Raw genomic sequence first — 24,693 nt, forward strand, 5'->3', positions numbered from 1 at the left:
CTGAGAGGAAGAAAAGTAAAGCAGATCTCTGAATAGCTTACACATAAACCCTGTGCTGCGGTGTGCTAAGATTTAGTCATAACACGCAAGGGGAAAAGCCAGCATGGCCAGAGGTGGGATAGAATGGAAAAGGGACTGGGGAAGCTGGCTCAGCTGATGAGGATCAGCTCCCGGGAAGTAGTGAATGATTGCGTCAGCTTTGCTGGGCTCCAGCTCTGAAATTAGCTGGGGAGTTTAAGGAATTCAGAAGGGATGGGATGGCGCTGGGAGGGGCAGTCTAGAGGCTGGGATTCCTGCATTTTCCCCCTCCACTGATTGAAAACTAGAAAGGTACTTAGAAGTCATCAAGTCAAGCCTTCTCATTTTACAGGTGAGGAAATTGAAGCAGAGAAAGGCAAATGACTTGTAGAGGGTCATACAGGTAATGTCTGAGATGAATTTGGTTTTTTTGTTGTGTTTAGACAGTGATAGATTTACAGCTAGAAGGAACCTCATAACCATCTAGTCCAACCTCCCTTCTTGTTTTACAGATGAGGAAACAGAGGCAAAGGAAAGTTAATAACTGGCCAAGGTCACATCACTAACATGGAAGCATACTAAAACCTGTTTTTTTGGTGTGTTTTTTTTTTTAGTTCAACTGAAAATATTCAAAAATACTATTTTCTTCAGGAAAGTGGCTAGAACAAAAGTAAGGCCTTCCTCTTCAATGGACTAAAAGAGATAGACATTATTGGGTCTTATTTAGATCCTTGTCCTCCCCATGCCCCAAAGCAATTGGCCTGTGATCCACCTAAGGGAAGTGACAGCAGTCCTGGAGGAGAGTGGCCAAGGAGAGAACTGAGTAGTGACTGACTAGGGACTGTGTGGATCACACCAAAGGGATGGAACTTATATGAAGGCCATGAAGCCACAGACCCAACATGGAACATTCACTGGTTTAAGATTGTAAAAGGAGTATGACAAGGAGACAATAATCACCTTATTTATTTAACTTATATGCAGACTGCATCAAGTGAAAGGCCAGGCTGGATGAATCAAAAACCAGAATTCAGGTTGCTGGGAGAAATACCAGCAATATGCAGAAGATACAACTCTGATGGTAGAAAGTGAAGAATTAAGAAACCTCTTGTTGAAAGTGAAAGAGGAGAGTGTAAAAACTGACTTGAAGATTAACATCAAAAAAAACTAAGATCTTGGCAATTGGTCCTGTCATTTCCTGGCAAATAGAGGGAGAAGAAATGGAAGCAGTATCCGATTTCATATTCTTGGGCTCAAGGATCACTGTAGATGGCAACTGCAGCTGTGAAATTAAAAGACACTTGCTCTTAGAAAGAAAGCTGAGGCAAATCTGGACAGCATACATCACCTTGCCAGTATAGGTCTATATGGTCAAAGTGATGTCTGTGGAAGTTGGACCATAAGGAAAGCTGAGCACCAAAGAACTGACCCATTCAAATTGTGGTGATGAAGAAGACTTTTGAGAGTCCCTTGGATAGCAAAGAGATCAGATGGGTCAGTATTTAAAGAATTAATTCAGACTAGTCATTGGAAGGTCAAATACTGAAGCTGAAGCTAAAATACTTTGACTATATAATGAGAAGACAGGATTCATTGGAAAAGACCCTGACTTTGGGAAAGGTTGAAGGCAAAAGGCAAAGGGGACAGCAGAGGATGAGATGGGTAGATGGTGTCATGGGAATAATGAACATGAACTTGAACAGACTTTGAGAGATAATGGAGGATAGAAGGGCCTGGTGTGCTATGGTCCATGGGGTCATGAAGAGTTAGATATGACTGAAAAACTGAACAATGGCGTTCTGGAATGTTAACCCTGAGCTGTATTTTAATATATGATCTTCTCCTTTTTCAAGATTCCTAGAAATTTTACCTCAAATTGTCTTTGGGTAGAAAGCTGTCCAAGGACACAGGGGGACAATACCAGTTTGGGCATTTTTCTCTGTGTTAGAAATGCTTGTATTTCCATTAATGACAAATGAAATAGCTCCTAGCAGACTTTTGCCTAAAGAAGAGGACAACATTAATATATACGTTTTTTTCTCTGACATTAGTAAATATGAGGCAGGAAATAACTTTGTTCCAGGACTCTAGACTCTAGGTCCAGTGCCCCCTCTACCATGGTGCATAGGTTAAGTATGGAACATTCCTGGCTATTTGTGATGAGGCTGCTCTAGAGCCAAACAGAACTGATAAAGTATGAAAACTTACTATACAAAGTACATTTCTGAGTTTCCAAACTTTTTCAGTGTCATCTGCTGGCCTTTGTGTGGCTTCCACAAAACTCCCCCAAAATTCCCAGTTAATTTCTTGTGCCAATCTGCAATATATCAAAACCACGATGGGGAAAGCCACAATATATAAATGCTTCTACCAGTACCTCCGTTTACTTCGGTCCCTTTGAGGCCTCCTCAGGAGGATAGCGACATATTCACCAACTTTCAGCTTAAAAATCAGGATGAGGAAACACACAGGCAAAGAAGACACTGAATTTTTTCTCTTGGAGTAATAGTGGCAACCCCCTTGACCCACTTCTTCTCCACCCATGGAAGCAGAAATGCATTTTTCTTGCATTCAAGGCATTCATTTATATGCTATCACTGTGTCCTCAGTGGGTAGGAACTATAATAATTAAGTATTGTAGACAGTTTCATGTTCAAAATGTCCTACCACGTAGTCACAAGTAATTGTTTTTGAAGAGTAGAGGTCAGGAAACAAAGTAAAAACACTTCTGTTTAAACATTTTATTCATCATTCTAGAACATTTATAATACAAAATTTTTCTTTCTTTTTCCCCAAAATTATGGAAAACATAAAGCATGTTCTCAGAAAAACAAACACTCCCATGCTTCTTTTCTGAATTTTCTGTGTAACATTTCTGAGTCCTCATATATCTATTTCCAAATTTCCACCTTCAGGCCTTGCCAGTTCCAACCCACAACTGCCCACAGAATGTCTTCCCATAGATATCCCACTGACAAGTGAAAATTAACATATATATGAGTTAATCCATCATTAATCCTTCAAAATTAACCCTTTATCCAAATTTCCCATTATTGCTAATCCTGCTTTCAGCCCATTAGGTTCCAAAACTCAAATTTAATTTCAACGTCTCTCCTTTTCCTTTATCTCTCACATCAAATTATGTCAGTGCTTCCTCTATAATATGCCTCTCCTCTGCTTTCTCACTGTGCCCTAGACCACAGCCCCAGCCCAGACCTTCATCGCCTCTGGCCTTGATGTCCTGTCGGCCTCCTTACCTCAGTTAAGAAGTTGATCTTGAAGCCTGTCGTCTTGCTGGTCTTGGGCTGTCCATTGTTGAGATAGTTGCCCATTGCAAGAACGAACTGCCAAGACAGAAACCACCCGCTGCTTTATCAGGTCCCATTCAACTTATACCCTCCCCCTCAACACACGCACAAAGTGAGAAGAGCTTCATCCCCTCCCCATTCTCCTCCCCCAGCTTCCTATAGTCAAGTTTAGCTCCCACTTTCTCCCCAGTAGAGAAGACAAAGGAGAAACTGGCCCACTGTTCTCTCAATGCCTGCTTGCCTTCTACCTTCTGTAGGGTAGCTAGTAAGACTTTGGTTGTCTCTATCCGTACCCACCTACCACACTGCTTTACATTTGTTTCTAGGGTGGATGTAATACTTTGGCAATGCCAAGGGGAGAACTATTTTGGTAGGATTGAAGCTCAGATCACCCAGTGTGTGTGGTTGGGGCCTGTGGACCCTTAAAATGATCTAGTCATGGCTGAAGGCACCCTCAGAATTTCTTGGTATTTTTCCCTTAAGGTTAAATCTTTCCCTTGTACAAGGAGACACTGCCCAGAAATGTCCTTTAAACCGTGTGACCATTGTTTCTGCTGCCAGGAGCTGTTTTCCTCGGCACTGACCATCCTAGCCCAGCTGGTCCTGAAGGCAGGGAGCCAGAGAGGCCCGAAGCCTGGGCTCTTCTATTACTTTCTATAATACTGAGTTCTGAAATTTTGTGGGGAGGAGGCAGGGTTGGGGAAAGACATCTTGCTGATTCACTTTCAGGGATCTCTTAGCTCTTTGGAGCAGGGAGCAGTAACCCTAGGATTAGTGGCCTTCCTGCCCTGCTCCTGAGGCTGAAACAAGGAGGATACTGGACTTACTTCTGATATCCAGAACATGCTGGGGCTGGGCAGCAAATGGTAGGAGCTAACCAGGGATGTGGTGAGGAGAAGGAAGGGGAAACAAAGGGAAGAAGAAAGACCAAGAAAAGAAAAAGGTAATAGGGAGATGAAACACTATGGTCTACTGAGAAAAGGCTAGGATTCAATCTGTGGGAGGGAAGAGCCTGAAAAGCATGCCATGGCTCTCCCACTCTGCCCTTGTCCACATTCCCTAGGCAAGACAAATTGTGCTGGTCCGTCCCAGATTGGAGGAAGCCTGCTATTGGGGCCTGGAGTAGGCACAGACTGCACACTGTGGGAATGGAAATAAGATGAGAAGACCATGGGGGTGAGGGTGTCAGGTCAAGTAGCCCTCTCTGTGTGGGAAGTCACTGACAGTGTGGGGGTGGGGTGCCTCTATAGGGAAGGCAGTAAGAGTGATAGGAAGCAATGCAGTGAGATCCTCTCTATAACTCTTACTAACAAATCTAGAAAATGCATCAGACTGAATCCTGATGAGGAAATCCAGAAAAGTCACAGTGAGTCCTTTGTCCATCCCAGATGGTCATAGGCAGAGAGGCAGGGAGGTCTGAGGACACTGGGGACAGATCAGACCAACAGCACACTCTCAGCAAAACATGCCAGCACCTGGGAGAAGCTGTGCACCAAGGCAAGAGGAGGTTCCGGACGTGGTAGAGAGCCGAAGGACTCAAAATACAGAATAAGACAAATATCTTTTCACATGTGTCAAATTGGAAATTTGTTTTGATTGGCTATACGCATTTGTAATGAATTTTGTTTTTCTCGTGTTCTCAATTAGGGAGAGATTGGGGTGGGAGGTGGACAATGTGGATCTTGGCTGATTAAAACAAAATACATTTTTTTAAACAAGACAAAAGGAAACCAATCAACAAAATGACCAGCCATAATTCCTGAGGACTCATGATAAAACATGTGGCCCACCTCTTGACAGAGAGATAATGGACTCAGAGTCAGCTTGAGACATGGGTGTTTTGGAGATGACCAATGAGAAATTTTGTCCTGCTGTTTGTAACAAGGTTTTCCCCCTGGTTTTCCCATTTAGTAAGGGCTTCGGGATGAGGGAGGAGAATAGGAGGGAGAAGAGTCTGATCTTTGTTTGAAAATTAAATTAAATTTTAAAAAATCTAAAAAGAATCCTGAGAACTAATCTAGGCTTTCCTACGAACTAGCTGTGTGATCTTGGGTAAATCACTTCTCATTTCTTGAGCCCTAGCTGACTCACACTTATAAAATGAGATAGCTAGACGAGGTGGATTCAAACGGTCCTTTCAGCTCGGACATTCTTGTCTCTCTGTCTTCTAAGTCCTTTCCAGTTCTGACATTTTACATGTGTGTTCTAAGGTGCCTTTCTAGCTCTGACAGTCTATGTTCTATGTTCCAAGATTCATTCCAGCTCTAACATTCTAGGTTCTGTGGACTAAGAGCCATCTAACTTTATGAGCTCTATAATGCAAGAGGAGAGGAAAACAGGAGAAGGAAGAAACAGGAGAGAGGGGAAGAGAAGAAGGGAACAGGTGAGACTTGACACTTGCCAAAGAGCCAAATGGACATTCCAGTTTCCCATCTCTCTCTTTAGCTGGGACAAGCAGCCTGCTGCCCAGGAGGAAGTGGTTCTCACCTCGAGGATCTTGGCAAGCTTTTTGCTATTCTTGAGCTCCAAGGAGGCCTGGTGCACACACTCGTAGCTGCCTTTGATCTCCTCAGTTTTCTCTTGCAGGGTAGTCTTGAAGTGAAGGCTACGCAGACGGGTTTTATATTCTGGAACAGACAGCATCTAAGCAGAACGGAGATGTCAGAGGGAGGCTGCCTGTGACCCCACCCAGCCTCACCCACCCCACGCTCCTAACCCCACTACCCTGTCCCTGGAGTCCAACAAGACCTCCTGGACCATCCTTGGACATGTGACCCAAGGACAGGCAGGAATGGAGATGATGTGCTCTAAGTGGATACTTCCCTTTATTATCATCAATATTACAGTTCTCCTTTTCATCTTATATTTGATGGAGTTCAAGACAAAAGACTCTCCTAAGATCGTACCTTTGCCTTTAATGTTCAGCAGATAATTATGCAGGTGGATAAAATGATTGCTTTTTGTAACTGAAGAAGTCTTAAGATTCATGATAATAATTGATTAATAAAATAATTATTAATTAAATCAAATAATTTACATAATTAAAAATAATTAATGATAATAATTAGATTGTTCTTAATAAAGGCTAAGAAAATCAGCATGCTGCACTAGATTCAAGTCTCTCTGTTGCCACGCTGTGGCCAGGGGTCCTAACCTCTGGGTGCCCTGGGGGCTTTCTAAGAGGAAACCCTGAGGAGGAGTGGTCTCCTTGCATTCATAGAAGGAGTTTCCTTCCAAAGAGTTCCCTAATATCAATGAAGTCAGAGACTGGATAAAAGAAAAATGACAGGATTTTAGAATGAGAGCTGGGAGGGCCCTCAGAGGACAGTGAATCCAACCCCTCTCATTTTATAGATGAGGAAAGTGAGAGATGGAGCTTATGTGACTTGCCCAAGGTCACACAGGTAGTGAGAGTCGGAGACAGAACTCAAACTCAGGTCCTCTGACCCTAATCAGAGCTCTTTTCCCAACAACATTCCTTTACATGTACAGAGCAAATCACAGTTTTCAAAGCCCTTTACATCCATTATCTCATTTGAGTCACATAATAGACTGGTAAGAGAGTCTAGGCAGGGACTATTCCCGTTTTTCAATCGTGGAAGCTGAGGTGCAGCACCTTATTAAGGCCACTTCACCCAGGAAGGTCTCCTGACTCCTCCACCAATATTCTTCCCATTCAACCAGATAACCTTGTAGGGCCCCCAGCTGCCTCTTACTGATGGGGATCCAGTGGTCCAAGGGTCACAGAAGACTTCTTCCCACACAAACCACTGAGGGGGTGTTTTCTTCTGTCAGAGAACTGAAGAAAAATTGGGCTCAAAATACAACTTGAGGGACCTGCAGTGGCTGCAAGGAAGCATTTCCTAAAAGTGTTTGCATCTGGTCCCTTATTTGGCTGTCCAAGAGGGCAGTCACCTCTTTTTAGTCTGAACTTTGTAACTCTCCCAATAGTACAAGTGCAACGTTTTGCACATAGTAGGTGTTTAATAAAGAAAGGGATAAGGATAGAGACTGGACCTGTGATTTCACTGATAAAGGGATCTCCCAGGTGAGGAAACTCCCTCCATCTAAGCAGGCTGGCATCTTCTCTGCAATTTATAGTCTTAGAGGGTTCCTAGAACATTGAGAGATTAAGTGACTTGCTTATAGACAGTAAGTGTCAGAGGGAAGACTTGAACCCTTTCTGGCTGTAATGGCCAGTTTCCTACTCACTCCACCAATAAAGACATGTTGAATAAATAAAAGGCAGCAAGGTGGCACAGAGGATGGAGCCCTGGGCCTGGAGTCAGGAAGACTTGAATTCAAATCCATCCTCAGACACTTAACATGCTGTATGACCCTGGGTAAGTCACTTAACCTCTGTCTGCTCTAATTTCCTCAACTATAAAATAGGGATAATAAAAATAATACCTACCTCCCAAAGTTGTTGTGAGGATGTAATGAGACAATATTTGTAAAGTGTTTACCACAATGCCTGGCACATAGTAGGTGCTTAATAAATACTTATTTCCTGCCTTTACTGTGGAGCAGACATTGTATTAGGATTTGAGAGGCCTGAGTTCCAGTTCAGGGTCTACCACTGACTGATGATTCTCGGTTTTTTAAGGGAACTGGTAGCATTCTTTTAAAACAGAACATTTTCCTAGAAATTGTGTTCAGAGACAGTAGTTCTGGGAGCCTACCAGTACTCTCCCAGACAACCCCCCAGTACCCCTGGTCTGTCACCTGCAGGACAAACTGGTCAGGCTCGCTCAGCTGGCTGGGGGTATCCCTGTAGCCCTGGTAGCGCTTCTCTTCCTCAGCATCAGGAGCATACAAGAGGAGCTGCTTGAGGTGGGAAGGTTCCAGCCTCTCGCTCTCCATGTTCATGAGGATCTGGCGGAGCTCAGGTGGTGACAGTTTCAGGTGAGCAATGAGTATGGCTAGGGAGTGTGGGAAAAAGGAAGAGCCACACAGAGGAGTCAATGGGAGAGGAAAGGGGCCTGCCTGGCTACTCAAGCAGCTGCTGCCATTGTCCTGGGGGCCATCCAGCCTCAGGACAAGCCCATGGAAGCTCTGTGAGCTCCTCAGTGTCAACCAGAATCTTTTCTTGCCAACTGTTGTAGACATCTATCTAGGGTTTCATATCCCACTCAGGTTTAGGAGAATCAGATGCTCCCAGAGCTAGCAGAACCTTAGAGTTCACTTGCTGTAATTCATTTCATTAGAGATAGGAGGACCCTGATGCCCACAAGAGAGGCACAAGTGATAATGGATACAAATAGTGCCCTAAGGGTCCGTAAGGGTCACTTTTCCAGGCTGAGGAGGTCTGAGGCTCATTCTGTAGCCCATCCTGTAACTTGATGGTATTCTAATGCCCTTTCCCCCTTATCCTGAAATACCATGCAACTTGTACCAAAAGAATTGCTTTTGTCCCCCTTATCCTGTGTCCCCTATCCTGTCATTCATCTTCCTCATCCTGTGTCATGACAATTTGTCCTTATCTTGCCAGCAGCCACCTTCCTCACCTTGTTTGTACTTATTCTGTCCCTAGACCTCCAGCCTCCATTGGAAACCCTAAAAGTTACATCATCATCCTACAGACTGTGTTAACTTTTTGCCTATATAAGTCTGGTTCTTTTCGTATATCAGTGCCTTTGTTTAGCTCCTTGCTAAATCTCAGGTTTGTATGCTTTTGCATCAATAAAGCTCCCAATGGCAACAGAGAAGGTCTAAGTGAATTCTTTCACATCCAAATCAGCTCTAACAATTCTAAACCTCATCACCAGGATTCAGGTCCTAGCTCCTTATCCAGAGTCAGAACTAGAGCCCAGGCTCCTGACGCCTGGTGCTGTACATCTTCCACATTCCCCTGCTGCCTGTAGGGAATTGCAAATGTCCATCATCTCAGCCAGCCTTCTACCTAGACTCCAGCCCAGAAGCAATGATAACTAACTTAAAAGCAAAGTCAGAGAGGCATCTGTGGGATACTGTGCAGAGAAAGGCTGCAAGAATCAGGAAGACTGGGTTCGAGTCCTCCCTCTGACACGGGCTGGCTGGGTGATGCTGGATGATCCCCTAACTCCTCAGCACACCAGGCCACTCTGATTCTAGAGGCTACAGAGCACATGCCCATCTGCATTATTGAAGGGAACTTCCTCACTACATGTTCCCTCTACCAAAGAAAACAATGGTCTGGTCCAAAAACAAAGGGCTTTAAGACACACAGGGCTAAACTACCTTGGTCTCATACCAACCACCTCCTCCTGGGTTAAATTACCTTCTCTCCTAAATGAATGCTTTGAGGCCTTGGGATGGTATTACTTGGACATTTGGGTCATCTACACCACTGGAGTCAAACTCAAATAGAAACGTGGCTACTGAACCTTATGTGAGGATCCCTACTTGTTGCATATTGACTTAGAAAACCACATATTAACATTATCTATGTGTTCTATTGTAGTTTTATTTGTTTTGTTAAATATTTTCCAGTTACATTTTAACCTCCTTCTGGCAGTGCTCCTGAGTGTTGCCCCAGCAATTCTACCAGCTTCTGGGTATTTGAAATTTCTGGTATATAGAGCAAAGGCAAACAAGGGACTTTGGTGAATTCTTAGTGTAATGAAGAGCATCCTCTACTCTCAGCTTCTTTCCTGAGCCCCAACAATAAAGGAGAGTCCTTTCTGATCTGTGTCACTATTCCCACAAAATTTGTGTATTATGTTCCTCATTTTCCGAGGAAGAAGGAATCCCCAAAATTATTCCATTGGCTTTTGCTTCCCCACCTCCCCCCTATACACACTCATTCACTTACAGGTATTATAGGCCTTCTTATGAGACAAGATCTCGACCACATCTTTCTTTTTAAAGGGCTCAGGGACAAGTGCTGGCTCTGGAAGAGAAACTGAAAGATTTAATTGCAGGTAAGGTTGTGGCTGGTTTTCTCCAGCATTGGAGAGGAGAATGAGAAGCAGGTACTGAGTGAGCCAAAGAGACAGAGCTCTCAGCCACACCTCTCTGAGCATCCTGGCACTGGGGGATTCTGAGCTCTCGCTGGCTGAGCTGGAAAAACAAAACAGCAGGTGAGATCCACGGACCCACCGGATGAGCGTCCTCTTCTCCCCACTCTTCACCTCATTTCTGGCCAACCAGGCCAGAAGGTTTCTATCCTTAGACCCAGACTTCCTAACTATCACAGGATCAGAGATGTGTTCTAGAGCTGGGAGAAGCCTCTAGCCATCATGTCTCACTTCATTTTTCAGGTGAGGAAACTAAAAAGCAGTTGAACCCAGGCCTTCTAATTCCAAATTCAAGGTTCTTTCTACAGTACTACACTGTCAGGGCTGTTGCCACCCACTGGACTTTTGGGGAATTGGGGAGGTTCTTCTGTACCCGAGAAACTATTCCCCACATTATTAGGGATATGGAAAAGCTCTTTTGCTATCCCTACAGACTCTCATGTCCAGAATAACCAGATTAAGTACCACAAAGGGCCTCCCCCTTTCCTCACCCCACCTCCACCCTGACCTGGGACAAAATAGAAGAGTCACTTTAATACATTCAAATATATGCAACAAGAGGCTTTAGGGATCATCTATTCCAGTCTCCTCATCTTGTAAATATAGAAACTGAGGTCCAGGAACAAAGTGAGTTGTTTAAATTGTCTCTCTCACGGGGCTAGCAAATGGTAGTCATGACTAGAACATCCATGGTTCCTGACTCTTGGCCACCTTGCTCATTTTCACTGTGTAATTATGGGGAAGAACTAAGCCAAGTCAAAACTAGCAGGAGGCAACTGGGGCAACTGGGGCTTTGCTCTAGGGTGCCAACTTCCAGGGAGGTGCCTTTTAAAGCATCAGTTGGTGGGGTGTGTGATTCCTCCCTCTATTACCCATCATCCCTGTGCCTTTCTTCTCAGTTATCCATCAGCCTGAACCAAACTACTCCCAAACTGCCACCTCCAGGGGTGTACCAATGAGATGCTCCTGCTCTGGGATCCCTCTTTCCTCATAACCTCTTTAGGGCATAAGCAGGACCTTCTGAGAGATGGAATGTCCCCTCTCCTGACATGACAAGAATATACCCGCAGCCAATGCTGCCTCTCTAGAAACACACACACACACACACACACACAAAGAATTTGCCCCTGACTGTGGGATTCCTGGTCATGGTTCTAGAATTTAGGATTAAACTAATTACCAGAGCTATGAGTAGTCATCTCCACAGAGACAGTCTAGATGGATATAATACCTAGAAGCAGATCAGAATTTACAGCAAGGCAATAGTAGTGATAATTCATTCTCTTGCCAGTGCAGTCTCCTAATTCTGTCTTGGGAATCAACACTGTTGAGCACTAAGTGAGGTAGTACTGAGGAATAAAAGAACAGGGGAAAGGCAAGGCTTGTTCTACTTAGGAAGAAGATGGTATTGCATGAGAGGTTGCATGTTATTGAGTGAAGACAGCAGCAAGCTGAAACCAAATTGATGCTGAGACGCTCCCCTCAACAATGCATGGCTGGCACTGCCTGTCCCCACTGGGGCAATGTGACAGTCACACTCAGTGGGATAGAAAAAGCACAAAGGCATGGGAACAAGACAGAAAGCTAGAATGGGTTTTCATAAGCTGTTTATAAAGCATCAGGCACACCCTGACACACCCTGATCTGGTCTGACACCCTGTTTTTGCTTTTATACGGCAAGTCTTTAATGATAAATATGTTGTTGGGCTCTACAGGTGGGATACTTCCCAAAACATGTAGCCCAAGGTCATCCTTGTGTGTGGTGTTGGGGCATTCCCGTGTGAGTCCAAATCTCCCTCCTCATCTCTGCCTGCTATCCTCTCCAGCTTCCTTTGAATTCCAACTATAACCTCATCTATAGGAAGCCTTTCCCAACCCCTCTTATTTTTAGTGCAGTCCCTCTTTTAATTACATGTATAACTTGATACATAATGCATAATACATAAAATAATCACGAAGTCAAAATTTCATATTCTGTATCGGGCCTGTTTGTATACATTTGTTTGTCCATTACATCCCCCATCATGTTGTGAGCTCCTTGAGGGCAAGGTCTTCTTTTTGCCTCTTTTTGTGTCCCCAGGGCTTAGCAGAGTTCCTGGCGTATAGCTGGCACTTAATAAATGTTTACTGATTGATAATTGATTTATTTCAGAGATTGTCCATTTCAGCATTGGTCCAATGATGTACAATGCATCTTTATGTTCCCAGGAGAACAGGAGATCTACTAGTCTAGGTTGGTATGGAGGCAACAGGAAGTTGCCTCCATATTGCTTTGCTTTCTTAGGGAAAGTTCACATCCTGTTAATTAGTAACAGCAAAAATTGTTGATGTGTGTATTCATCTTGCGGCTCAGAACAAACTTGGGAAGGGGCCAAGTTTTACTAATTAGCCCAGGAGTCACTGCACCTGGTAGGTGCAAAATCATGGTAAATCTTCAATTACCTGAAGATCTACCAATATGGAAGGTATTATGTTTGTTTTGGACTAGGCATAGAGGATAGCCCTAAAACCAGAAGGTAAAATCTGGATTGCATGCTGGGAATTTGGACCAACATTCCATACCACATACCACAGTAAGCTCCAAATGGATAAATTACCACTGCATCTAAAAAGACACATCATAAACAAAGCAGAGAAGCAATGGAGAAATTACCTCTCAAATCTATGTAAAGAATAAGAGTTCATGACTAAACAAGTAATAGATAGAATCACACAAAATAAAACTGAAAAATTTTTATTCTACAAAATTCAAGAATTTTGTACAAATGAATCTAATATAGTTAAAATTAAAAGGGCGAAAGTAACTAGGGGAAAATCTTTTCAACATGACCCTCTGATAAAAGGTTCATATTTAAATACATAAGAAATGGATTCAAATTTGTAAGACTAACGACCATTCCCCAATAGATAAATGGTCAAAGGATATGAAAGTGCAGTTTTCAAAGGAAGTAGTGCAAGCTATTAACAATCATATGAAAATGTTCTAAATCACTAATTATTAGAGAAATGTAAATTAAAATTACTTTAAGGTTCCATCTCACACCTATCAGGCAAAGATGACAAAAGATGAGAATGATAAATTTTGAGGGTCTATAGGAAAACAGACATACTAGTACACTGTTTGTAGAGCTATGAATTAGTCCAGCCATTTTGGAAAACAATTTGGAACTATGCCTCAAACCATGCTTACCCTTTGATTCAGTTACATCACTAGTAGATACTACTTTATCCCAAAGAGAGCAAAGAAAGAGAAAAAACTATACATTACAAAAGTATTTTTAGAAGCTCTTTTTGTAGTAGGCCAAAATTGGAAACTAAGATGGTGGCTTTCTATTGGAAAATGGCTAAAAAAATTATGGTATATGAATGTAAGGGAATGTTAAGAAATCATGAAATTGGTAGTTTCACAGGAAAGTATGAAGAACTCTTTGAACAGATACAGGGCAGTGAGCAGAACTAGAAGATAGTTAATATAATGACATTACAGAAAAAATCTTTGATAGACTGTAGAATTTTGATTAATGTAATGATAAACCATAGGCCCACAAGACTGAAGATGAAGCCCACCACTTGCCTCCTGCCACAGAGGTAATGAATTTAAAATGCAAAGAGACACACACATTCTCAGGCATGGCCAAAGTGGGAATTTGTTTGCTAAACTATCTATAAAACACTATATATAATATAGGCTTTCCTTTTCGTTTTTTATTGTTAATTTGGGAAGGTAGAAGTAAGATGGATAGGTTGTAAACACATGTAAAAACAATTTGGAAAAAAAGAAAATTGTAGGAAGGCAGATTTGAGATTTATATGAGGAAGAACTTTTTAATAATTAGAACTGTATAGCAATAGAATAGGTTGTCTTTTAGAAAGTGAGGTTTTAATCACTGGGAGTGTTCCAGCAGAGACTGTGACCACCTGTAAGGTAAGGTGGCAGTTGACACAGAGTGGAGCACTTAGCTTAAGAATCAAAGCCTCTAACAGCTGATCATTCTCTAATACAAGAAGTAATTTGAATTAGCTGAATCTATCCATGTTTCTAAAAGAGAGAGGTAGCAAGGGAAAGTAGGTTGGTTCGGTTGGGTTCTGTCTTGCATGTCTCATACATACTTGATGTCTATGGGGTTCAAAGTGATGGAAATGATGCTCAGAACAGGCATCAGGGGGAAGGAAGCTGAAGTCATTCTAAATGGGGCTGCTGGGTTAACTGAAATTAGACAGTGAAACAATGGATTTCTACTGGATTTCAGGTATTCCTTAATAAAAACCACTAGCCTTGTAAACTTTTATAATTGGATACTGAGTAATTATGAATGGATTACTATTAATTATGGATTGTACATCAATCTAAGAGCAATAAGTCAGGTTGGGGCTGGCTCTCATCTCTCCCCAACATGTAGTTCCCTTTCTGTTGAGACCAATTGAAAATTATGCTTAAAGCCCTGCCAAGGTTTCTGTTTGCTGGTCTTTTTTGTTAAAATACCCTTTTATAAAGCAGGTATATCAGAAGTGAGCCTATATCTGACCCTTTGTTAGAGCCTTGGTGAGGGCAGCATAGTGTTTAAATCTAAGCTTCAGTTGCTGAAGGGTCAAGGAAGGGGGAACCTCTCGCCCTTCTCCACCGAAGGTTTATGTGGCTGAAATCTTTCTGACTATAGGTCAGAGTTCTATATTGCTCACCTACAGGCATATCTAGAGATTCAGAACCTCTCTTTCCTGCTGTTTCCATATATAAATGAAATAAAGTAAAAGGAAGGCAGAGGAAGGAGCAGGTCTAATAGTTGATCTGGAAACTGGGGGCATCCTTTCATTATTTCTACCTTTTCAAGCTAAGGGAATAGATCTTTGGTAAAGCTAACAGGAAGCCCTAGTGGACTGGGGAAGAAGCCTGGAGACATTTTGTCAAATTGAAGGTCAGGAGAGATTTCATTAGGGGATAAGACTGAAATTTAGAGCTTAAACCTAAGATTGGAGTAAGCAGTGATGAGGTTTAGTGAGAGAGTAAAGTCCAATCAGGTCGATAAGCACTTTTTAAGTGTCTACTACATACCAGGCAGTGTGGTAAATGATAGTGATAAAAAGAAAGACAAAAAAACCTCAAGCCCAAGTTCACAGTAGAGACACCTAGGTATTCATTTTTAAACTTGCTTGAAAGAGGAATCTTTTAAGATAACACCCCAACCCACAAATGGGTTTGTTTCTAAGTCAGTTTTCTGGAACTTAAAGTACATTTTCCCATAGAAAACATAACATACATTTTACACACGTGTCTACACACACACACACATTCATACACACACACATTATAGTTAGAGTCTTTATCTGCCCAGAAATCCTGATTTGGACTACAATGTAGTTGAACTATGACTTCAGTTGTACTTCTGAATCCTATATTTGTAGGATTTATAATACCATTCCTATAGAATACATATTTCAAGCTCAACTCAGGATCTCAGGAACACATATTACCTTTCTTCCTTCACCTTCACAAAGCCCTAGAAATGAGCCCTAACTCTTCATACCTTAGCCTGGTCTACTGGAGAGGAGGACTTTTTCTAGAATCCATCCCGCAGTGATGGCAGCAACTCCAATGGAGGCAAGGGAGGAAAGATGGAGCCTTGGCACCAGAAAAGGGACCAAGGGCTCTAGCAGCAGCAGGGGCAATGCCAACTTCAGTGGTGGCAAGGGAGCAACTTGAGCAGCAGCAGGAAGTCATCACCTGCTAAAGTCTGGATTTGATCCAACTCTTCAAATATTTGGATGTTTATATTTAGGGAATGCTTTTTAGGATTCCTTAAGATGGTTATGTTAATGGCTTTTTTTTTTATAGACAGCAGATATTTTAGCAGAAAACAGATTAGTTTCTTCTCCCTTACACTTGATGTCTGGCCATTCAGACTGTGAGACCATATTCGAAGCACCACTTATAACCTAGGAACAGCCTGCCCTAATTACATCAAATTACTAAAATGGAAATAGTCTTAAGAGCTAAACTATCAAAACCTAAACCAATGTAGTAATAGTAGCACTACCTCCTCCATCTGTCCATCCATCCATGCATCCATCCATCCATTTCCTTTCAGAGGAGTGATGTTTAAAGCTGTAACAGCATGTCATCAAATCCCCGAGGTTCCCTTACAGAATGGGATGGTGGTTGACAGGCTCACCAGTCTGGGACCTTTGTCTTTTATTTGTCATAATGAATGACAAAATCAAAGTCTAAAAAGATTTTATTAAGTTGGAATGCTGGACCAAACCTAACAAGATGGAATCTGGCAGAGAAAAATGCAACCTCCTGCATTTTAGTTAAGAAAAAAAATAAACCCAAGAAGTATGTAATGAGGAGACATAACTAGGCAGTAGTTTATGCAAAAGCCTAGAAGGTTTTGGTTGACTGGAAATTTGATATGAGCCAACAATGTGATGTGGCAGCCAAAAATAACTAATGGGATCTTAGGCTATTCAAATAAAAGCTTAGTACTCACATCAATGGAGATGATAGTCCCATTGTACCGTGCCCTGGTCAAATCATATCTGAAATAGTGTGTTCAGTTCTGGATATCATTTTTGGGGGAGAGTGTGGGTATTAAACTAGATCATTTCCAGAAATGGATGACCAGGATTAAGAGGAGTCTGGAGACAATGTCATGTGAAAAATGACTGAAAAAAATGCAGATATTTAGCCTGGAGAGAGAAGACATAAAACTCTTCTCATATCTGAAGGCTTATCAGTATAAAAGGGATTAGGTATATTTTGGCCTAGCCCCAAAAGACAGCACTAAGTTATAGGGAGGCAGATTATGGATCAATGTTAGGAAGAACTTTCTAAAAATTTCAAGTCTAAAAATGGAATGGGCTATCTCTGTAGGTGGTGAACTCCCTGTCACTGGTAGTATTCAAGCAGAGGCTAGATGGTCCAGTTATGTATTCTATGGAAGGGATTCATTCATGGCATGGAAGATTGAACCAGATGACTTCTGGAGTTCCTTACTAGTCAAAGTCTCAGATTCTATACTCCAGGAAGAGTGACTTTACATCAAGACCCTATGGTGAATGAAGTTTCTCTTAGCAAAATGGTGAGTTTATAGGAATGAAAGATTAGAAATATTAGAGATGGACCTGCCCTGGTCCAACAATGTCATCTTGCCAGTGATTTCTTGAGAGTCGTACACAAGCAGTAAGTGATGGAGCCAGTAGTTGAACTTGACTACAGCCGCCATGTTCTTTGTGCTATACATGCCCCCTTCTCTTACTGTGCTGTGGTAACCTCATGCTCTAGTCCCTGCCTGGATCTCTCCCTTCCCCTTTTAAGATTAACCCATCTTATATTACACGTTCTTTTGTCCCTGAGCCTGCCCTTCAAGATGATGGAAAGCTAATCAGCTAAGCTGTATTGTTGGGTGAGGAGATATATTCCTCCTCTCCTTTTAGCCTTGTGGCTTGAGGTACTTCTCTTTCTGTACTGTTTTGTTTGTGTTTCTCAATTTCAGGTAAAGATAGTAATACCCACTGAACCTGGGAGCTCAAACCATAGCAACCTTAGAACCAAAAAGGCTGGCATAAAAGCCTTGGGAAGCCAGGATGCCTGGGACTTGAGACCAAGGGGGATTTTGGACTTGGAAATTGAGACTGTGCTCTATAAGAACTGAGATAAACTGTGAACCTAATCTCCTTTCCCATCCCAGAGAATAAGGTGGTATGGGTTATGTGAGGGGTGTGCCTAGAAATACCTTGAAATAAATACTCATTAATAAAAGCTAATCTTACTGTTAGTGGTAAAATGGAACTGAGGTTCAGGGGACCTCTCCCCTAGGCTTGGCACACCAGTGGTTGGGGCTGGAGCCATTGGAAGAAAGCCTAGACACCCCAATTCCCCTTAAGGATGCCTGAAAACCCTGAGAGAGGGGCAAAATATAAGCTTCCTGACTTTCAGAAAATGAGGGCTAAGGAAGTCAGTGTTATCTAGGGCTCTGGGGAGTATGCTGGTCCCTCTCTCATCCTCATTATGGGGTCAGTCCAAGAAATGTACCATCTGCTCCAACCCCCCATCACCAAAAAAGATGCTATAACTGCTTTGGGTACATCCAGAGCTCATGGCACCAGCCTGGCCACCACTAATGATGGTGAGTTTCTGATAAGGTCTTTTATGACTGTCTATACGGATGCAGCTATGAGCACCCTCTTAGTCTGCTGATCTCAACTTTCTTCTACGGGTGTACTTGGTACTAACAAAGGCAGCTGACCTTGGACTATCCCAGTCTGCTTAATGATACAAATGGCCCAAGTAGATACAGTTCCACTATGATTATTAATCCAGGAATGAATATCAATTTCTAAATATAAGATAACAATGATACTTCATATTTCTGTAAAGCTTTTGCAGTTTATTAATTACAGCAACTCTGTGAGAAAGGTAGTACAAGTATTGCTATTCCTAATTTACAGATGAGGGAACTGAGGCTGAGGAACCTTCCAAAAGTCACATGGGTAACAACAAGGCCAAAAGCAAAGAGAACACTTGAAGAGTCTTTCATCCTCCACTCAGGACCACCCCTCCCAAGTCCCAACTCTCTACCCTCACCCATATCCCTGGGTCACTTACTTGCTGGCTTCTGGGTCCCAAAGTGGAGCTCTAGGTCTAAATATTTCACCATATCATTCAATTTGTCATAATCTGAATCTTCCCCAAGCTGTAAGAAAGGGGGAGGGGAAGAAGAAAGAGTGGTTCCTTGGGTAACCACATTGGTTTATCATGGGACACATTTGTTCACTGACTGATTGAACTGTATTGGTAGCAGGAGTTTCCACACCTTGTTGTAAGCTAGGAGGGCTTGGTGGGGGAAGCGAACTATATTTTTATTGCAGTCAGTGGAATCTTTCAAATGTGGATGACTGATCTGAAAGTAATAACTCCTGAAGTCAGCGGGAGAGATCACTGGATCCATAGGGGGCAATGTACTATAGAGTGGAGTTTAGCTAAAGCTGAGGAATTAACCACATGAGTCCTAAGATAGCATGGCAGCTGGTTTCAGAGGGGTACCACATTGCATAGACTCACAGACTGTCAGAACTAGAAAGGACTGTGGGAGCTGTCCAGTTCAGGCCTTCTCCCAGATTCCATTATATTACACACGAGAAAATTTAATGAGAGGAAGGTGAAAAGATTTGCCCAAAACAAGTTATTAGCAGAACTGGTACTCAAACCCAGGGCTCCTGATCCCCACCTCTGAGCTCCTAGTCCCCAAAGATGAGACACTCTCAAGCCAATGTAAGCCCTGTGTGACTCAAGGCAGCCTTTCTGGCACATGTCCCTACAAAACACTAATTGAGAGGCAATAGGACAGCACAGTGTGAAAAGACCAATAGTTGGCCAAATCATTCTAATTCTTCTGTAATTGTATGTCACAATTTTCTTTTTTAGTTATTACCATGGCCTGACTCTACTGCAGTTATACAAACGTTGAGCAAAACTGTTGCCTGGTTCAAAGACTGTAAAATTGTAAAAGTTCTGGTGTGAATCAATATTTTTATACAACTTGATTGAAAATACACCTGCAGTCAGAGATAATAGGCCCTCCATTAGAAGACTCATTGGAAAAGAAGAAAACAATGTTCTTAATTAACAAGACCCCTCTCCCCATACCCTGTCTATGTCTGGTTTGCTCATAGCTGTTTACATGTTGTTTCTTCCTTTAAATTATGGACTCCTTCAGGTCAGGGATTCTCCTTTCTTTGTGTTCCCAATGATTCACAAATAAGAACTGATTTATTAATTTAATTAATTTTTGGTATCTTGACTTGCTTTTTTCATGATTTCCCCCCCCCAGTCTGGTAAATGTGAAAGAATTCTGTTTTTGAACTCTTCTTTTTGTCCATGTGCAAGAATATGTATAGAGAAAATAAAAAATTTTAAAAACATTTTGGCTTCAAGATATATATATGTATATATGTATGTATGTATGTATGTTCCTGGACCGGGAACATAGAACTGAGAATCAAGAGATCTAGGATGGAGTTGCGGTTCTACTACTAAATATACTTTGGGCAAGTTACTTCATCCTCCTGGGCATCCATTTTCTCATTTGTAACATGCAAGGTCTGGACTAGATAACCACTAAATGCCTTCCACCTCAGACATTCTATGAATCTAACTTCCATTGTCCATTATAGTCTGTGGATCAATGGGGACTTCTTAGAGTGAATTTTGGCCTTTTAGTGGAAAAAAGATCTCTTATCTTTGGCCTAGTCTATAAGAACCAGAGAGGGTTGTCTATGACAAAAGCTCTGATTACAGCCATTGACTTCACCCTAGGTGAAGCAGCTCATTGAGAGAAATGCTGTTTTGTTTTGCAGACGCCATATAATGATGGGAATTCCTTGTTGACACTGGTAAGGATTCTTAAGCTCACTGTTAAGATGTGAGAGTTGGGTACTCTTCCTCAGAACCTGCAAATCAATCTCCAGTCAGAAAGATATCTTGTCTATAGGTTCCTGAGACATTGGTACTTAGGGAGGGACCTCATTAGATTTGTATTGGTGGACAATGGGAAAGAACAAGGTAATTAGTCTAATCGACTTAAATTCCTAAAGCTAGCCACCTTTGTTGAACACCTACCTCTGGAGGTACTTAACAGTGTGACTTCTGGCATGTCCTCTACCTTTTTTTTAACTTCCCAAAGTGGGGATAAAGCCAGTCCCCTCATAAACAAAACAGGAGATAAACTAATTTACATGCACTTCAATACCTACCTGTGGTCTGCAAAAGACAGTTCCTAATGCCCCAGTTTCCAAGAGCTGGGTCTGTCCACGTACCTGGCCCCATATAGTGCCTTCTGAGTTCTCCACCTGCTCCCACCGAAGGCGCTTGACACTCATGTGGTTTGATTCGCTGCGGCGATGAGCAAGGCCTCGGTGGAGCAGTGGGGGAGCACAAGGAACTGGTGGAGGAAGAGGAGGGGGAGGAGGGGGAGGGACTTGGTGGGAGTGGGCCCCAAGTGGCTTGGCCAGTGTAGCAGTGTTAAGAGGGCCATCCAGGTTTCGGGGAGCTGGTTTGGGGTCATGGAATTGGAGTGGGGGTGGAGGAGGTGGGCTGAGAGGTGGGGGGGGGATGTGGTCGGAGATGGAAGAATAGGTCAGTGAACTGCCTTCCTCACTGCTACTGATATACTCGCTGACACTACTCAGGTCATTGGTCACGTAGCTGCCCTGGTCATCAAGGAAACTCATCTGTTTATGAGAAAGAAAGGGAAAGAAAGAAAGGCTGAGGTTTGAGTACATTAGGAGCACCGAAATAACAAGGACAGGGTGAGAAGCAAAGTTACCGTATTAGAGAAAAAGAGCTAGCCTACCTCATAGGATCAGAGAAATAATAACAACTGCTACTACTACTACTACTACTACTACTACTACTACTACTACTACTACTACTACTACTACTACTACTACTACTACTACTACCACCAACATTTCTATAGAGCTTACTATGTATTGGGCACTGTGCTAAATGCTTTACAATTACCATCTCATCTGATCTTCAAAACATCCCTGGGTGCTATTATTACCTCCATTTTACAGGTGAGGAAACTGAAGCAAAATAAGGTTAAGTGGCTTGCGCAGGGTCATACAGCTGGTGTCTGAGGCCAGATTTGAACTCAAGTCTTCCTAACTCCAGGCTCAGTGTTCACAGAGGCCATCTAGTCTGACCTCCTTGTTTTCTAGTTGAAAAACTGTGGCCCAAGGAGATTAAGTGATTTGCTAAATACCACACAGGTAGTAAGCATCAGAGGTGGGATCTGAACCCAGGTCTTCCGATACCAGAGGAAATGTTCTTAGATCTCAGGTCTTCCTGGAATGCAGTGTATTGGCTTCCATTCTCAGCCTTTTAGTTCAGCTTACCTCTGGCTTTTGGCCCAGGACTCCTGCCCTTCTCCCTCCCCCCTCCCTCTCTCCCTCCCACCTTCCTCCCTCCCTTCTCTCTTTCCTTCCTTCCTTCCTTCCTTCCTTCCTTCCTTCCTTCCTTCCTTCCTTCCTTCCTTCCTTCCTTCCTTCCTTCTTTCCTCCTCCTTCTTTTCCTTGAAGGGGAAGCTAGGTGGTGCAGTGGATAGAGCACCAGTGCAAGAGTCGGGAGGACCTGAGTTCAAATCTCACCTCAGACACTTAACACTCACTAGCTGTGTGACCTTGGGCAAGTCACTTAACCCCAATTGCCTCATCCTGGGTCATCTCCAATCATCCTGATGAATATCTGGTCACTACATTCAGATGGTTTTGGAGGAGAAGTGAGGCTGGTGACCTGCACAGCCCTCCCTCACTTAAAACAAAGTCAAGTGCAAGTCATGTCATCATTTTTCTGACGGCATGGTCTTCTTCAGCAACAAAGGATGAACACACATTTCTTTTCCCTGAACACTTTCAGTGGTCTTCATTGGACATTGGTTGTGGGTTGTCCACTGCACAGGAGTGTGGAGATGCAGGGGTCATGAGGGTGTGGTTTGGATCTATTCTGTTCTTCCTCCTATGTCAGTCAGGCCCTGGACCACATTCTCCATTCCCTGCCCGGCAGGTCGCTGCTACATCAGGAACTGCTCTATCCTGCCCTTTCCTTTTCCTTCCCACTATGCCCCCTTTGATAAGTAAGAGGCCAGGTGAATGACTCACTGACACTACTCAGGTCACTGGTCACATTGTTTCCCTGGTCACTATGATGATAGTATCTGGGTAAGATGAAAAGGGATGGGGCAAAATGGGTTGAGTAGAATATGGTAAGAGTGATAAGACAGGGAAGATCTGAGGGTAGCATCAGGACTGAAGTGTTATGTTGGCTTACCCAAACAGTCTCCATTCATAGGATCCAAGAATGTTAGAGTTAGACAGAACTCAGAAATCGTTTAGGGCAATCCATAAATATATAAGAATCCCTTCTATAATTATTCTCAGCCTCAGCTCAAAAACTGCCCAAAGGAGAAGTCACTACTCTGGAGAAAAGAGGGAGGCTGGTGACTTTGCATGGCCCTGCCTCACTTAAATCCAATTCACTTGCAAGTCATGGCATCACCTCCCTGATGTCCTCTTGGAGAACAAAGGTTAAACAACGAGACCTTCTAAGGCAACTCAATCCACTTTTAGTTATCAAGAAGATATTCCTTGTACTGAGCCTCAATCTGCCTCTCTCCAATTTCTACCTCAAGTTCTTGGTTCTGGTCCTTGGGGCCACCAGAACCACTCTAAACCTTCTTCCACATGATGGCCCTTCAAATTCTTGATGACAATTACCATGTCCCACCAAAGTCTTCTTCCTCTAATGAATGCTTATTGACTCTCCAGGCTTCAGGCCTGCAGTACCAGATACCAACGGCTTTGAAGCCTTTACTCCCTGGACTAGATCTGACTTGTCAGAGTTTTCCCTAATATATGGTACCCACAACTGGACATGGTGCTGCAGATATAGTATAACTAGGCCTGGGAAGAGTGAAGCTATGAACCCTCCTTCCACCCTCCCCTTACTAAGGATGACATACTTGCTTTTCTTTGGGGCATGATCCTGGTATTTCATTTATGTAGGAAACTCTACTAAGGCAGGTCAGTGCTTTTTCTGTAGCTTCTCCCCTGGAGGGTGGTCCAGGGCACCAAGGGGCTAGGTGGCCTGCCCAGGGTCACACAGCTAGGATCAGAGGCAGGATTTGAGCCCAAATCTCTCTGATTCCATGCAACAGGGCCCCCGTTAAGACTTAAAATCTTATCACATAAGGATCCATGAAAAGAACTTGGGAAGAGAAGGCTTTGAAATGACATGCTCCCTAACTTCAGACATCTATTAATGCATCCTGGTTAGTCCCATTAGACACATTTTGCTCAAACTCAAGGCCCCTGGGAGTATCCGCTCTAGCTCTGGGCCTCTGTAGGAATCTTGCCTATCAGTGCCAATTGAGTCAGGAACCATTTCCTGCCTCCACCTCTGCAACCTGGGGCTGTACAGTTCTCACCTCTTCATAGTCATTCTCAGGGGTGAGAAAGTCATCAACCATGGTAACTCGGGTACCCAGCTGTGCACTGAGAGCATCCAGGAAGCGGTCTGTGTCCCGACTCCGTGGTGGTCTTGAGAAAGTGAAGAGTTTTTTCCTACAAGTAGGGGGGCTGGGGCTGCTGGCCATAGCTGTGAGCTGGGGAGAAGGATCTGGGCTGCTATCCAGGCTGACATAGGGATGGGATTCTGTGCTGCTTGGGGAGGGAAGGCTCCCAGGGCATGGGTGATAATAGCAGGGCTGGGGTGGGAGAGGGTCATTCGGCCATGAGATGATTGATCCAGACTTCCGGGACCCTACAAATAAAGCAATACAAGAGGATTTGGTCATTCACACCTTCACTCATTC

The 24,693-nt window shown here is 43.1% G+C and overlaps 1 protein-coding gene across 1 annotated transcript in view; it reads right to left on the reverse strand.

Annotated features, from left to right (window-relative positions):
- Positions 1-24,693, reverse strand: part of GRID2IP (Grid2 interacting protein) — a 64,760-nt gene that overhangs the window by 15,564 nt on the left and 24,503 nt on the right. Inside the window, exons 11-17 of the mRNA XM_072606565.1 lie at positions 24,307-24,641; positions 21,137-21,550; positions 18,927-19,014; positions 10,120-10,197; positions 8,052-8,248; positions 5,814-5,969; positions 3,276-3,362 (exon numbers count right to left, since the gene is read on the reverse strand). Of these exons, the coding sequence (XP_072462666.1) occupies positions 3,276-3,362; positions 5,814-5,969; positions 8,052-8,248; positions 10,120-10,197; positions 18,927-19,014; positions 21,137-21,550; positions 24,307-24,641 (1,355 nt within the window). The remainder of the gene's footprint in view (positions 1-3,275; positions 3,363-5,813; positions 5,970-8,051; positions 8,249-10,119; positions 10,198-18,926; positions 19,015-21,136; positions 21,551-24,306; positions 24,642-24,693) is intronic.

Source organism: Notamacropus eugenii, chromosome 1, assembly GCF_028372415.1.
Source record: "Notamacropus eugenii isolate mMacEug1 chromosome 1, mMacEug1.pri_v2, whole genome shotgun sequence".
Lineage (NCBI taxonomy): Eukaryota > Metazoa > Chordata > Mammalia > Diprotodontia > Macropodidae > Notamacropus > Notamacropus eugenii.